This window comes from Misgurnus anguillicaudatus, chromosome 7, assembly GCF_027580225.2.
Source record: "Misgurnus anguillicaudatus chromosome 7, ASM2758022v2, whole genome shotgun sequence".
NCBI lineage: Eukaryota > Metazoa > Chordata > Actinopteri > Cypriniformes > Cobitidae > Misgurnus > Misgurnus anguillicaudatus.
Window position 1 is genome coordinate 26,047,071 of NC_073343.2, and position 16,773 is coordinate 26,063,843.

At 37.5% G+C, this 16,773-nt stretch overlaps 2 protein-coding genes across 14 annotated transcripts in view; both read left to right on the forward strand.

Moving 5' to 3' along the window:
* Nucleotides 1-3,058: 3,058 nt before the first annotated feature.
* Nucleotides 3,059-16,773, forward strand: part of smyd2a (SET and MYND domain containing 2a) — a 31,762-nt gene continuing 18,047 nt past the window's right edge. Inside the window, exons 1-3 of the mRNA XM_073869652.1 lie at nucleotides 3,059-3,430; nucleotides 12,938-13,001; nucleotides 16,143-16,253. Coding sequence (XP_073725753.1) covers nucleotides 3,258-3,430; nucleotides 12,938-13,001; nucleotides 16,143-16,253 — 348 coding nt within the window. The 5' untranslated portion in view covers nucleotides 3,059-3,257. The remainder of the gene's footprint in view (nucleotides 3,431-12,937; nucleotides 13,002-16,142; nucleotides 16,254-16,773) is intronic.
* On the forward strand, nucleotides 3,438-10,726 carry LOC129428920 (uncharacterized). Of its 13 annotated transcripts, XR_012370568.1 has the most exons (10): nucleotides 3,790-4,011; nucleotides 4,682-5,224; nucleotides 5,328-5,504; nucleotides 7,214-7,273; nucleotides 7,410-7,490; nucleotides 7,625-7,678; nucleotides 7,840-7,926; nucleotides 8,089-8,127; nucleotides 9,958-10,045; nucleotides 10,203-10,726. XR_012370568.1 is itself a non-coding variant. In XM_073869653.1 (6 exons), the coding sequence occupies exons 1-5, from the start codon at nucleotides 3,744-3,746 to the stop codon at nucleotides 10,014-10,016; spliced, it is 630 nt and encodes a 209-aa protein (XP_073725754.1). In that variant the 5' UTR covers nucleotides 3,438-3,743; the 3' UTR covers nucleotides 10,017-10,045; nucleotides 10,203-10,726. The 13 variants fall into 13 exon arrangements, 4 of the variants coding, with proteins under 4 accessions (XP_073725754.1, XP_073725755.1, XP_073725756.1 ...); XR_012370572.1 differs by lacking the exon at nucleotides 7,625-7,678 and having other exon boundaries at nucleotides 3,788-4,011; XR_012370570.1 differs by lacking the exon at nucleotides 8,089-8,127 and having other exon boundaries at nucleotides 7,416-7,490.

The window sequence follows — 16,773 nt, forward strand, 5'->3', positions numbered from 1 at the left end:
TATTCTTCTTTGCATTGATGGTTTTAAAAGCTGTGTCCCTTAAAAATAAAATAAGATTTTGATTGGAAAAGTAGGGTAGCAGGGTTGTATAAATCATTTAGGTGCATGTTTGTCAGATCCTTATATATTTAACGAAATATTAATTTAAATATGTGCATGCATGGCACTTTCATTTGAGTCATTTTTTTTACCTTTCCTAAATAACTTTCATAAACTTCACCACTTACCAAGCAGAATGTATGTCACAGTCAAATAATGCAATGCTAAATCAATGTCTCAATATTTGCTGACCGAAATGATAATATTAATCATTTAATAAATAAGGTAGAGCCTTTATATTTAAAAAAAAGATGACTAAATAGACCTCATTTTTAAAGGTTTAGGCTGCCACCCCATGCATCCTCCCCATGCGTGGCAACATTAACAAGATAACAGTTAAAGAGACATGAATGGAAATGAAAAGAAAAAAGTTTGACAATACAAGCACTAAGCACATTCATAGACTGTTGTGTTGCAACATCCAGACAGCACAGCTATATATTTATATTGATTTAGGAGCCAAAAGATACAGCTTTTGTTTAAAAAAGAAGGACAATTGTGATGAATAATTCAACTCTTCTGTCCCACTGTGATGATAACTTAACACAAAGAGCTATTCTGTAACTTTGCCAATTGGACTAATTGATGATTTGCATGTGAATGCTGGCCTTACATTTACCACCCCTTAATGCAGGAACAGCTAGAACCATTCCGAAATGAAAAGCTCGAACATCTTGTTTTTTTAGGGTTTCTTTTTTAAAATACCTAATTGATGTTGTGGTTAGGTTTTGTTTGTCATGCAGGTATTAACCATTTGGCTCATTTTCCTTATTATTATTATTGGAATAATTTCCCCACACGCAACTCTATGCCAAAATATATTCAGATCGTATTGGAAAACAACATCCGTGTTTTTTACAACAGCAACTCATCATCCCTAGAAGGTAAATCCGTTCAGACTTTTAATTTTCGTCTGAGGTGATAAACATGTTTCTGTATTTTTTATCCTTAAGCACAATATCCAGGGCATGAGAAAACAACAATTTTAATAAGTTCTCTTATCACTGAGTATAACTCCATGTTACCAGCAGATGGAGGCATTGGATTTGTTTTGGTTTGTCTGTTAGCTCTAGCAACTCATTATATGGTCAGAAGATGGCAGCAAATATAAAATATCCACAAGTAAAGTGTATTATGAACAGTTGTGGAGATAACATCATACATATAAACCTTGGTAAAGTCAAAATATGCCCACCTTAAGAAGAATGTGCACTGTAAGATATTTATATGTTTCAATGATAATAGTTCATTAGCCATTATTTTTTTATTATTTTATAACTTTAATTGTGTAACTAAATGATTCATTTAAAAAAAACATTTAAACACCCTATAGGTATCACTATATCTATGTTGGTTTTCTTGTTCATTATTTGTTTGGGAAAAATAACTCTATGGGGCGGTTTCCGGGACAGAGTTTAGAATAATCCAGGACTAGGCTAGGGATGTCACAATGATTATATAATCGTCTCATCACGGTTGTTTGACCTCCAACCACCACAATGATTGCACATATTTTTAAAAACACAAGGGGGAGCAGCGCCTGTATAAATGAGACGGTATCAGATGGCGCTCCTTAACTGACAGTGTAACGCTATAAACTGCAAAGCCATAGCCGTTCAATACAGTGGAAAAACAGCATTTAAAGAAATGCTGGAAAACTTTGATAAGTAGTATGAACTAAAAGGTAAAACAAGCATTTCCAAAACAGCAAATCCAAATTTGGGGAAGTGAAGGATGCTATTCTTAAGAAACTGTAAGGAATTGATTTTTTTGCAGCCACTACAGACATGTGGTCCAGGGCTACTATTTAAGGCCTGTTCTGGTGTAGTCAGTTTATTTTGATTGCACTTTTATTTTCAGTTATTTTTCTGACATTTTATTGTGTTTTTTATGAAGAATTTTCTTTTCTTTTTAGATATATTCATTAAATTAATAATTACTGCCAGGTAAACTTTGCAAAAGATTTTTGTGTAAATAATCACAACAATGTGAAAAAATTATTTCATGAATAAACAAAAAAAGTATGAGAATTAAATGTCAAAGCAATAAAACAGACAATTAATCGTCATAATCATTAAAGTCCCAAATCAGGCAATTAATCGGTATAATCATCACAATTTATTAGGCAATTAACCGTCAGACAAATTTCATAACAATGACAGCCCTAGACTAGGCCTTAGATATATAAAAACATACCTTACAAAAACACAATAATGGTGTGCATCTAAAGACCAAAACAATGACATTGACATATTTTAAGTTATGTCAGTGCAGCCTGTTTTTAGTTAAGACAGCTCAAATATGCAATTTAGTCTGGGACTAGGCTTAACCCTGTCCTATATGTGTTTTAAATATTTCAAGACAGCCTAAAAATAATGTATGTATCCATGTTTATTTGTTCATTATTTGAAAAACTTTAGATATTTAATAACAGCCTAAAAATTATTTATCTCTGTCTGTCTGTCTATTTGTCTTCCATCCAGACAAATGCCATCTGTATATAATCATTAAGTACATACATACACTCTTAAAAATGGTGTGTTGTTTTAACTTATAGTTGGGACAAACCCAACAGTTGTGTTATTCTAACCCAAATGCAAGGTTGTTTCAACTCACAGTTTCAAAAACCCAGCATAGAGTTATTTATTACTCACCATAGGTTTTTTTATAACCCAACAATTGGGTTTTTCCATAATTGACCGAACTTAATTATGAGTTGAAACAACCCACCATTTTTAGAGTATAATATTTAATAATTAATTTTTCAGTTTGTTTGTCTTTTTTCGTGTAAAGCTGCTTTGAAGCAATGTAAAATTATAATACATTTCTATATAAATAAATTTGATAGTCTCTATTTTATACTTTCGCACGATGACCAGAAGATGGTGCCACGAGGCTTCACAATGCTATTACGCTCAATAGTGAGTTAAGATGAACCAAAGGGCTTTAGGACCGCTTGGATACTATTGCCGTAACCCGTCTGTGTTCTGGTGTTGCTAGTTGTTGGGAGTCTTTCTGCTGAACATGTGGTGTGGTGGTGGCGTCACTATACTTACCGCAGTCACTGAAAAAATCAAGTGAGACCGACGTATCGCTTACAGGCAGCGTTAAAGTCAGAGGTCGCTTTCTGACGAGCTCGAGGAAGTGGAGCACGTGCGATGAAAACCGAGGGGATCGAGGGTACCGAAAGGTTTTTGAGCCCCGGGAAGGGCCGGGGACTCAGAGCCACAAAGCATTTTAAAGTTGGAGATTTAGTGTTCGCTTGTCCGGCGTATACGTACGTGCTGACGGTGAACGAGAGAGGCGCACACTGCGAATTCTGCTTTACCAGGTCAGCACTAGTGATGTTAGGTTCTTGAACGAATCGTTCTTTTGAGCCGGTTCTCAGGAAGTAACCGGTCGAGCCGGTTCGCAAATCGAACTGAATCGAACTTTAGTTTTGGGCATAGGTTCCGGGTTGATGACGCAGGACGCACAGCCGAAATAGCACGTCGGACTCATAGAACCGAACGAAGTTTGTCGATGATTGCTGAGGCTAGGATTGCCGACGATTCTCATGAATGAGTTGCTGACACTGCGTGTGAATCACCAAGGATTTGAACGAGCCTGATTCGCGAAGTTTTTTGTTTTATTAGTTTCTTGATATGCTTGTTTTATTGGTTTTGATCCCAGACAGCACGTTCAGTCTTACCGACGTCGGCAATTGGAGGGCACCAGCGGCAAAGTGTCGGTTGGGTTTTTTCCCCTGCACACAGAATAAAAGTAGGTGGGTAAACGATCGGCGCGATGAGTCTGCAGCCGGAGATCGGCAGAGGAACCGCGAGCAACCTTTATGCCGACCGCGCCTCTTTTTTTCTTCACTAGATCTACGCAGTTGTTGGTCCACATCAAGCCGGCAGTGTAAGCGCGAAGGTATGTTGATTAAATATGATTGTGGAAATGTTTTCGATAAACGGATGACAGAAATTGGCGTCGGAGGCAACGTTACATGTTTTTAGACTTGGTTTGTTGTTATAACTGTTGACTTGGGGTGCGTTTCCCAAAACCATTGTTGCTAACCTGTTGTGTTAGCAACTAGTTGGTTGGCAATGGAAAATAAGCAACATGGTTTTGGGAAACGCACCCCTGGTTAGTTATTATTAATATGTTCGCGTATTAAATATTTTTCAGTGAGTTGTTTTAGACAGTATTTTTGACGTGAGGGGATCGTTCGGTAAACAGTTAGGTAAACGGTAATAAATTGACGGACTGTCTTTTGTCTACACAAAAATGACATCTGTCATTTTATAATATGGACCCCTTACACTCTAAATGCATTTTTAATGATTTTGTCTAAGTGACATGCTTAAAATTAAAGGCAGCTCTTGTTGTGCGTTTTTATGGTAACGTTAAAAGTAGACCTGTCAATCAAAGAGCTAGTTTAGTGCACAGCCACTGTAGACAGTCAGACAAAGTGGTTATTAAGTAATAAAGTGATAGGAAGTAAGTGTTTTTGGACACACACCTATTCATAAAATAGAGCCTTTATTTAACCTTTGTAATTTAAGCAAAATAAAATGTCTTTTCTGTTTTTTTCACTCAGGTAAATACGATGAAGGCATGGCTTGGTGGCCTCCAGAACCTTTTACAGCCCACGTGATCAAATAGCTTGCGCGCGCATTTCGGCCACGGAAGTGTTGTTGTTCCCCGGTGGTTCTCTAACCTGTTAGCAACTCAGAAAGTTTATTAAAACGGTTTCCCAGCATCAAAATGTCTGGTTGTTGCGTTTGGTTGCACTAATATAATATACTAATATACGTATATATGTATCTGGCCACTTTATATTTGGCCATCTGCTAATGTCTTCTATCCACTCCACTATAGTACACGGATCTGGTAGATGTGTTGAAAAAGTTGATAAGTCAACTTTTTAAAATAACTTTGTCTGTGTTACTTCACTGCTGATTCTTACCATACTTCCGTTGCCAAACTGCGTGCACCTACGTTGCCACATCATCATTGTGTACAAAGAGTAAAAGGGTCTATAAAGACTCATACAAAATACTCCAAAGTTTTTTCAAGAGGACATCACCCAACCCATCTAAAGGATGAAAACAATACTCTTGTTGAATACTACATGAGACAAGTGAGAGTGGGGGGCTATGTTGTTCTGATGTTACTCATTGTACTTTCTATGTTCGATGTGATCAATATGAAAACTAATCTTTGTAAAAACTTTTCATTTACAGACCATCCTGACTTAGATCACCATCACCACCATCATCCCCTGCATCGTGCCCTTCATCAGACACCCAAAATGCACCACAAACATCACAGGCGAAAAAGAAGAAAACGCACAACAAACCTTCCAAAAAACCCTCCTCCCCCTTCCCTCCTACCTATGGCTGGAAACAACATAACAGTTGGCAAGTTGAATTAACTATTTTGACCTTAAAGGCTTATTTTTCTATCTTATTCACTGTATCCCCATAGTTAGATAAGTGCATACATACTCCTTTCATCTCTGTGCGTGCCGTAACTCTGTCTGATGCACCCACCGCTAGCTTAGCTTTGCACAATGACTTGAAGTAAATGGCTCCAGCTAGCATGCTGCTCCCAATAAGTGACAAAATAATGCCAACTTTTTCCTATTTATATGTTGTGATTTGTATAGTCACAACATGTACAAATAACAAGGTCATGTGAGACACAGCCATCTATTAATCCCAACATACAGGGAACTATATTCTCAGAAGGCAAAGCCCGGCTACTTGGGTGCAGTGATTTGCTAGCAGCACCTGAGAAACCCCCGGTGAGGAGCAGAGAGTTCGGTCAGAGTTGTGCAGTTACTCCCCCCAAGTAGCAAGTGCTTCACCTTCTGAGAATATAGTTCCCAGTATGTATACTGTTAAAAGATGGCTGTGTCATGACCTTGTTGTTTGTACACGGTGTGACTAAACAAATCACAACACATAAATAGGAAAATGTTGCTGTTATTTTGTCACTTATTGGGAGCAGCATGCTAGCTGGAGCCATTTACTTCAAGTCTTTATGCTCAGATAGGCTAGCGGGGGCTGCGTCAGACAGAGTTACGGCACGCACAGAGATGAAGGGGTATGTATGCACTTATCTAACTGTGAATGAGCTAAAATCCCAAAAAGTCAGCGTGTTCCTTTAAGTTTCCATATGTCCATTAGAAAATTAAAGGGATAGTTCACCCAAAAATGAAAAATAATGTCATTAAGGACTCACCCTCATGTCGTTCCAAACTTGTAAGACCTCCGATGTTTTATGTTTGGTCCGAGAGCTTTCTGGCCCTACATTGGGGGTCTGTGCACGGTGTGCTGTCCATGTCCAGAGAGATAGTGAAGGGCATAATCAGGGTTGCCATTTGGCATCGGTGGGTCAGTTGGAGTGTGTTGAGGCATCCAAAGGACATCTTGGTCCAAAAACGACAAATTTATTCAGCACTCTCTTCCATGTCTATTGTGTAGCGCATGTGTCTGACTAAAGTCTTGTGACGCAGATGGCGTGTTATCCTCAGATATGTTTGTGAATTTTTTTCACATTTACAGCATTCGTCTCCCTCCGACTGTAAACGAAGCTCGGGCGCACAAAAAAAAAGCGGGGACGCACCTAATAACACATCAGCCACGTTGTACGTCAGCTGCGTCACTGCAGTCATGTGACTTTAGTCTCGTGCGCGTTCAAAACAGAACCGGAAGAGAAGACAATGCTGAATGATGTCGTAATTTTGTTATTTTTGGACCAAGGTGTATTTTCGATGCTTCAACACATTTTAACATACCCACTGATGTCAAATGGCTACTTTGATGATGTTTTTTTATTACCTCTCTGTTCCTGGACAGCACACCGTGCACAGACCCTCAATGGAGGGCCAGAAAGCTCCCAGACCAAATCTAAAATATCTTGAACTGTGTTTCGAAGATGAACGGAGGTCTTACCCTCATGTCGTTCCAAACTCGTGAGTCATTAATTACATTGTTTTCATTTTTGGGTGAACTCTCCCTTTAATTACATGCTCATACTTGTAATTATGCCTGATAAGAATTTGTAATCTTTGTGTTTAAACCTTTTTCGAATTTTAATCCTTGTTTTTAAATGGCCATGACAGTGACAAAAAGGAAGCAGCCTTCTCTAGCCCACCCAAGTTTCCATCAAAGGAGCAAGCCTAGTAAGACATTTTATGTGTATAATGCTGCACTTCTCATACAGCGAATATCAGATGTAGATATCTAAGGTGCAAATCTTATGGTTGATGTGCCTTTTTGATCATCTTTCTGTTGTAACCTTTTTTAATCTTCTTGAAGTGTCAGTAAGAAGAAAGCTGGCTAACCCTCCCACCCCTTGTTTAACTCCTCCAGCCCATCCCACATCATTGTAGAGTGAAGGTAAGTGTACCCTATATAGTAAAATGTACTCCACAGGTCCACAGCACATACCATAGTTTGATGTTCAAGATATATGATTTTTGAGTTTATATTAGTAGTGTGATCAGTAAACCAAGGTTTTCTGTCTTTCCAAGAGACTGCGGTTAATATTCAGAAAGAGGCGCAGAGAACTGAAGGCTTTCCTGACTGTAAGCCATTTAAAACGCAGACAATGAAAACACTGACACGTGTGTGTGTGTGTGTGTAGAAATGTGTGGCAATTACTCAGCCCACTGACATTAGTTTATCTAATTGTGATAAACTTGACTTACTGTTCACTCCAATAATTTCGTTTTTCTGTATTTTCTAGTGACACCGAATAATAACGAAGGCCTGTGTGCTTTGCAGCAGCCTCCACGTCACCCTCTTCCAGGGCTCCGTCAGAGGACTAACGATAGTAAGATATTTTACATGTAATGTATGAATCTGCACTTTTTACTCAGAACATCATACTGAGGTAGTAAAAGAATAAATTTCAGAATAATTCAATAGCAAATGAATTAGGGCAAGATTTTAAAATCAAGCTGGATCTGGGCCATTTGTGTTTTTTCCATTTAAGTGATTACATCAGTGAATGAGGACCTTCTTCGTACTGAATGTAAGTTTCCGTTAAATATGTGATGCATAGACCCTTTTACAGCCCACGTGATCAAATAGTTTGTGCGCGCATTTCGGCAACGGAAGTGTTGTTGTTCGCCAGTTGTTCTAACGTGTTAGCAACTCAGAAAGTTTATTAAAACGGTTTCCCAGCATCAAAATGTCTGGTTGTTGCGTTTGGTTGTACTAATATAATATACTAATATACGTATATATAAAGAGTTTGGTCCCAAATAAACGCCATTTTTGAAAAAAATGAGTTGCTGCCAGAATCAGTATTATATCAGGTCAATATTAAAAAGTAAATTCTTAATTTTAAGCAAAATCCAATATACGCCGTTTTATTCTGTCATCTTTTCTCCCTTTTTTCCCAAAATGCAATAAACGCCACTCCTCCTTTTCTACAGAAAGCCATAAATCCGCTCCACAGTTTGCAGCGCACCATTGCAATGTAAACAAACAATGGCGGCGCGTTGAGTACACGGAATACTAGTTTTCCTCATCTACTTTGTACTTCGTGATCAACAAACAAACAAAAACAAAATAATACTTTAATAGCATTGATAAACCTGTGATGGTTTTCTGTGACGGGAAAGAAACGTAAGCCATCAACATCTAATAATTTACGCAAGAGACACTCGGGAGACGGGTGCTTGTTTGCCCGGGCCGACAACATCAAGTTTCTGTCATGCAAACACATTGACCCCAGGGGATCTTATGAAAAACTTTCCATAATTTTACTCAAAGTCAACGAAAATCGAGCAGGACCAAAACATTTTACAGCTGATCGCTGTGAAACACGTTAAGCGACGATGTCAAGTATAACCGCATCAATGACAGTGTTCTTAATATCACAAAGTAAGTGTTTTGATTAATGCCATTAATGTTTATATTTTTAATTGGTGTGTACAACTAGTCAACTAAATGAATAACATGGCAAAGATGAATGCACATTTATAAAGGCTATTGATTCAATAGATTTATAGCATTTTGAATAAAAACTTGTCATGAATTTATTGCATTTTGTGGAAAAAAGAATCTGTTTTTATAATAAATCTTTGAAAATCAAGTTATGGATTTGAAATTTTTTTATGTTATTATAACCTAAAGATGCTATGTGAAAGTTTGTAACAGAAAATAGTGGTTTTCATCTTGTCACTTTCTTGGTATAGAAAACACGTTTTTAACAAAATTTGTCAAAATGGATTTATTGGGTTTTGGAACCAAACTCTTCATATGTATCTGGCCACTTTATATTTGGCCATCTGCTAACGTCTTCTATCCACTCCACTATAGTACACGGATCTGGTAGATGTCAACTTTTTAAAATAACTTTCTCTGTCTGTGTTACTTCACTGCTGATTCTTGCCATACTTCCGTTGCCAAACTGCTCGTGCATACGTTGCCACGTCACCATTGTGTACAAACAGTAAAAGGGTCCATTGGGTCTTTTACTGTTTGTACACAACTTGTGGCTGTAAGCGCACTTGAAAAGTTTGAGAGCAAAAAGCCTACATACTGTTTAGCAGTTTCACAATCTAATTTTATCATTTCATAGTGACAACCGTTAATTGGCAGCAGGAAGATGAATATGAAGGGCTGGGCTCTCCTGAACATAAGCTGTTTAGCATGCAGATCAAGAACACACTGAGACAGGCACACACACACAATACACAGCGCACACACAGCACAGTCCTACATAAAATGGGGAATGACAAAAATGACAGAAAAAGTTTTAGAACCACTGCTGTGGGGTCACTTATTTAGCTCTGTTAGTTGGACCTGGGTGATGCTGTTCTTTGTGTAACGGGACTTTTTCTGTATTTCCTAGTGCCACAAGATGATTGGCAGCAAGACACACCCAGTGATGAAGGGATGTGCTCTCCTTAAATCACAGCCTATTCATCAGGTACTCCTGAGTAAGTCCTACAATGTGTTGAAACAACATGATTTTATTTTTTGCAAAATGCTCTGACTTTTCTGAATTGTCTTTTTAGAAACCATCCACGAAGATATATAGACTTTTGTGCTGTCTTATTTTTTTCTGTTGCTTATTACATTATTACATTTTTTTAGGTGCTGTGTTAAGAAATCCTGCCTACAAAGTTCCACTGAGGCTGATATAAAGATGACTGTGAGAAACTGGCTGCGGCTGTCTGAGCAGAGACAGGAATGGGGGCGGCAAAGGCGGGACAAGCAAGCATCTTAAGTGAAATAATTGATTGGACTGATTCTGGAGTATGACTTATTCTGGAGGGAATTTCTTATTTTTGTTGCAGTTTGCTATGGGACGGTTTCAAGGACAGGGATTAGACTAGTTCTAGACTAAAATAAATGTAAGAGCTGTCCAAACTGAAAACAACTTGCACTGACATATCATAAAATACATCAGTGTCTTTTGTGATGCTTCAAAATGCACACAAGTAATGTTTTTATTAAGACATGTTATTAAAACTAGTTATATTTCAGAATTAAACTAAGGCCTAGTCCCGGTTTAAGATAATCCCTGTCCGGGAAACCACCCCAAAGTGTAATTTGTGGAGTGTTAAAATAAATGAAACTGCCTTTGCAAAAACAAAGTAAAAAAAAAATTCCAGATGCCCTTCTGTTTTGTTATTTCTCCTGGAAACTCACTGATCCATTTTTTTCTGTTAGACTGACATTTACCAGGTTGTCATATTGTGTATGAAATACACCCTACACATAACAATCACTTACTTTCAATTTAAACTTTTTTTGTCATAAAACCTGGCAACTCAAAAGGAAGCGGCTGCAGACTGCGCAGCCACGGACGGAGTCTTGCATGCAAGTGGGCTAGTTGCCTACTTCTCCACTAGCTCTTGTCAAATTGTTAGGGAAGAAATTTTATGATTAACACAACATAAACTGTTATTGAGTGTTGATTGTTGTTGATACACAATATGAAATGAGTTAGCCTGCAGGGGTCTCCAACATTGTGAGCAAGGGCTACAACAATATGTATAAAACAATCTGGAGGGCTACTTTTTTATTTATTCTACTCAAAACTTTTTTGTTTTACTTACTGATTTTATTTTATTTTACTTTTTGATATGTTTTAGTATTGTTTAATATGTTAACATACGTAAACCAAGCCAAGTTAATATAAAACATATGTATGTAATAAATAAATATTACAATTGAGACTAATAGAATGTGCTGGCACCATGGAGACCCCTGGCCTAAACAAATCAATTATATAACGGTGGGATCCTGACGCCTCGCTCCCTTTAACACTGGAACAGCTGCTTTATAAGCATGCCTTGACGTTTACAGCGATGCAGCCGAAAATCAGCTGTGTTCAATGGGAGAGCGAAGCGGATCGCGCCGCATATAGGTCATAATAATTAGGGCGGGTTTACGTTGGCTCACGGTCGGCGATCATTCTAATGCCACCATCTTCCCGATGTCTTGCCTATTAGCTACCGATCTCCATAAGACATCTCACCGAGGCACTTTATGTCGGGCAAGTACATGCGCCCCAACGTCGGTAAGAGCTAAATTGCTGTCTGGGATACGATTTATTTTGCATGCAAATCATATTGTAGTTGTTTAAGGAAGACCAATGAGTTTAACACACAAGTTTATTTATTATTTATACTTACACACATCCGCAATAGTGCATCAGTGTCTTTTAGGAATCTTATTCAAGTTGTAGGCTTGTCAAAACTGGTCAGTTATATCTGGCATTTAATATTTATTTATTATTTATGATCCGCAATTTAAACTGTGACCACAAACATTACTAACTTGTGAATGCAAGGCAATAAATCAGCTATGCCTTCACAAAAACAACTTTTTATTTAAATGTTTTAATGTGTTGACACAAACGATTTTATTTGAATGTTTCATTGATACAATAAATGCGTATAGTAATGTCATTTCTTGATGACGTCAGGAACCTGTGAATCGGCTTTTTGAACCGGTTCAATGAGCCGAACTGTCCGAAAAGAGCCGGTTTGCGAAAATGAATCGGACTTTGCATCACTAGTCAGCACTCCATATAAGTAGATAGGTGTGCTCGAGTTATGTCGCCCTGTGCAGACAGTTCGATTTATGACATTAAAATTCCGCGAGAGCTTAGCTTTGGCTTCGCTCTCGCGGTTCTTTGATGTCATACGCCGATCGTTCCGCGCAGCGCTGATTGAAGTCGAATACACCTTATTCTTTTTCTTAGCTCACCACTTTTGTGTTTTGTTTTGTTTTTAGTTGTATGCATATCATGCATGTTTATTTGAGAAATGCATACAAACACGGTTTTAGATTTATTTCGACACTCATAATGCTATTAGTAAATGTTTACTTGTTTTACAGTTATACTCCGTCTGCATCCTGTTAAAAAGACTTGTTAAGCAAGTCAGGTCGATCTGCATTCTCTTGTGTTTATTAAAATGTCTGGCAGCTGCATTCTGTAACTTTGTTTAAAACTGTATTTAAAATGCTGCTGGGTCACGCACTCTGAAAGTTGACCCATTTTGTGTAGTGATCCAGGTCTCAAGTGTTGCAGTATGTACTGTGCAGTCAGGGCTTTCCATGAATCCTAGGTAAAATCATGTTTTCCAGATAGTTAAATAATTTACTGAAGACTGTGATGTGATCCAAACCAGAAAGTGGTCTTCTTCTATAGTAAGGGTCTCAACAACATATAAATTATTTTTATATTTTAAGTGTGAGCGATGCATACAAAGGCACCCTATATCTTTTTGAGTTGTATTAATATTTACAAAGATTTTCTATAAGTGGTCGGCTTATGAGTATCATCTAACTGTTTGGTTCTTTCCTTCCATTTTCAGGAAAGAAGGGCTGTCAAAGTGTGGAAAATGTAAACAGGCCTACTACTGCAATGTAGAGTGTCAGGTAAGCCTATGTTTGTGTTATCGTCATATTCTCTATGTGTAGATCTGCTGCCTTTATGGCCTCAGTGAGGTTACCTATAAACAACTGGTGCCATTAGGTGTTCAATAAAGGTTATGTTTTCTCTGTCAGCATACAGTATAGCAAAAAAGCTTTATTGTCTAAGCTTAGTACTTACACACTGAAGTACTCTAAATGAAAGAAAGGTCCCAGTGGAGCAACTCGAGTTTAAGTGCTTTTTTACGTACGGTTATGGGCCAAAGTAGCACAATCTCAGTGGTCTTACAACTCCATAGTTAATGGACATCCTCTACCTGGAATCAAACCTGCAAACTTTGTGTTAGCTGCCCAGAACATTAACCACCGGGGTTCAGATCCGATACCTATATTAATACATTGTTATTTTATGTGTTTATTTTTAAGTAGAACAAATTGTGCATTTGACTTGGACTGGTCCTAGATGTGCATGCATCTTAAAAACATTTGTCTAAAACAAATAATTTGCAATTCTCCAAACGTATGTTTGTGACAAGTACAACATAGTTGTCCTATTTATGAGAAGTGCTCCGTAGAGGCCACATCAAGATCGACAGCCTTGTAATTGATCTTTGGTGCGGAGTGCAGTTGAAAATTCAGCCCTGAAAATAAAGTCATCAATAATCTATTTGCACTCTACGACAAGGCCTTTCTGGCACGTCCCTGCTGTTTTTGTACAATGAACAAATTGTGGCATCATAATCGGCCAATCCATCATCATAAGGTTGTGCAACTCCCAATTGAGACTGGTCTATTTGAACAAAATTGTATAGATACATCTAGATGTATAATTTCCATCTGCTGTATAATATGCTATAAGAAGCTCTAATTTATTTTTTACAATTTGTCTGGTTATAGATGTATGCTTCCCATTCATTTTCCAATAAAGAATTTATTCTTAATAAAGAGATTAAAGCAAACCAACCAGGTTATGTTCAAATAAGAGTCTCATCTCAGTCATATTCTTTTATGAGTGAGATAAGCTTCAACCCCATTAATCTTTGCAAATTAAATTATTGAATAAATTAAAAAAGTTGATGTATAGAAAAAATGTATAAAAAACTGATCATCCGATATATGGGCTTTTTAATGGCCTATGCCAGTACCGTTTTTAAGAAAGCAATGTTGGTCGATATTAGGGCTGTAACGATTAATCGTGCAAATGCACATTTTCTCAATGAATGAATTTAAATGAATTACGGTGAAATCCGGGCACATCCAAAAGCCAGAGGGCGCTCTCGTGCAGAAACTCCAATTGTGCCACAGAAGAAGTAGCATTACAAACGCTATTCCAGGAAATGTCTAGAAGAACATTTATATCGCCGTTCTTGCCGTTGATTGTTTCAGGTATTTTCATAATAAAGAATATTTCGTATGATTTTGTTTAACGAGTGTTGCTCCGACTCATAATAATTTTAGATTGATAAGGACTTCTTACTGACCAAAACGCCATAGTACACGTACAAGCTGCGCATGAAACACAAAATCGCAGCCTTGCGATTCAGAATCGATTTTAGAGATGTCTTTTTAATAGGACACGCAATTTATCGTTACAGCCCTAGTCGATATAACACGCATGTAATTTTAGTAAATGAGAGAGAAACTGAAAAATTGTGAAGCTAAATTATGGAAAAACATAGAGAATGTGGCCGGGATTTGTTCTACATTTTTTTCGGAATTTGTGACACATTTCTCGTTGTGAATGTTGATCTTAAAATCTCTGTGTCAAAGAGCTGAACCATAACTTTGTGTTGCGATGACACGTGCGTCCTCTTTTGAAAATGTAACGGCAGTATTACTAGGTCCTTTTTAAAGGACCAATCCCAGAATGTTTACAGGACATCATATTTTTTTAAGACCAAAGTTCTGTGTGAATGGGGTATAAATCAATTTGTTATACATAATATTATAAAAACACCCTTTTAAAGTTGTGTAATGAGTGTAACATAAGACGTGTAGAATCCAAATGAAAAACATTTTTTAAACACCAATGCAAACAATCCAAATCAGCAGGCAATACAACGTAATCGAAGGGCAGGCAGATACGTCCAATAAACGTAACAACCAGGCAAACGAAAGCAAAAACGTAATCCAATAAACAGTAATTCAAAGAAACAGGCACAATGTAAACGCTATGTGAATGTAGGTTGCTTCCAAAATTTTAAAATACTGCCTTCGGAGGCAGGTGTGAGGAGAATGTGATTGGTCGAGCCTGGTCGAGTTCGAAAAAATTAAATAGGGGTGCCAAGAAACCAGCTGAAGCACAGATTTAGTGTAAATATATTTATATTTTCACATTTTACACTTTTCGTGTGCATTTCGTTCGAGAAATTAGTATTTCCATGTTAGCGTGACTTCTCTGATTGGTAGACTACTCCTTCAGGGTTGTGGGGTAATGTTGTTTTTAATCAGCCTTTCATCTATTAAACGACTTTAATTAATATGATTTCTACATAAGCCTTACTTATTCTTAGAGCTCATATTAGGTCAGAATTAAAATAATGTAAGTACTTAATTGTTAATCCTGTGGAGAATGTGATTAATACTTGTATAACTAGGCTATATAAGCAGAAATAAATCATTAACTAAATAGCTGTTTAACTACAGCACTGTATTCTCTGTTAATGACATATCAAACAGTAACATTGTCTTGATATTGACAGAGTTTTTACTTTAGGTCTATGTAGTCTGTTTATTTTAAGGGACTTGGGTGTTGCTCGATTCCTAAATTGAGCTGGAAGGCGGACCGGTCTTACTGTTGCTATGACAATCCATCTCAAACGCATTAAGGTTCAGGTTCTGTTTGCGCGCCAGAATGCAAGATTTGGTTTATTGGTTTCCCAGTAGCCTGTGAGACAGCCTAAAACTAATTCAGAATCCCGAGAATTCCTCTCTCTCAGGAATTCTTGTATTCCTCTAACGGGTCCATTCAATTCAGAAGCATGACTCATCAAAACCGAGTATGCCAATCCATGCTCGCATATTAGTAAATAGTGTTTGTTGAAGTGTGTCATAATAGTTCAATGAAATATGCAAATATGTGATATGTTTTCATCATAAGTCAGACATGTTTGTGTCAGTGTGAAATAAGCTTTGTACTTCCCTCAGAAAGGTGACTGGCCCATGCACAAGTTGGAGTGCTCGGCCATGTGCACACACGGTGAGAACTGGTGTCCATCAGAGACGGTGCGACTGGTTGCCAGAATCATTCTGAAAAGGGTAAGGGTTGGTTGCATGATTTTTATGTTATGTGTCAACTGTCCATCTTTCACTCATGTGTCTTGTCTGATTGACACAAGCTGTCATACATGCTGTTATGATCATATACATATCTGTAATTTACTATTAAGGGCTTGGATGAACTAACCAGAATGCTGGGTTGTCCGTTTATACTTTACCAGGGGTTAAAAGATAACCCTGGGTATTCATAATCTGACGTTTAACACTATACATTCCTAAACCCTGGGTTATCGTTCTTATTTACATATTCACGAGTCCTGGCTTTTGTTTTGCAAGGAACAGAATAATTTATGCGTGAACTGTGCATTTAAAGATGATTTGGCTTTGTTGTCTTTACAATGAAGATTTACTCCAAAATGATAACAGTTCATTTAGATTCTTCTTGAATTATACTGCTTGATAGGACTTGAAAGGATTTTTGGCTTTAGCTCTCCAGCTGTTTTGCTGTCATAATGTCTATAGTAGGGATGGGACGGTTAGAAAATGTCATATCATGATT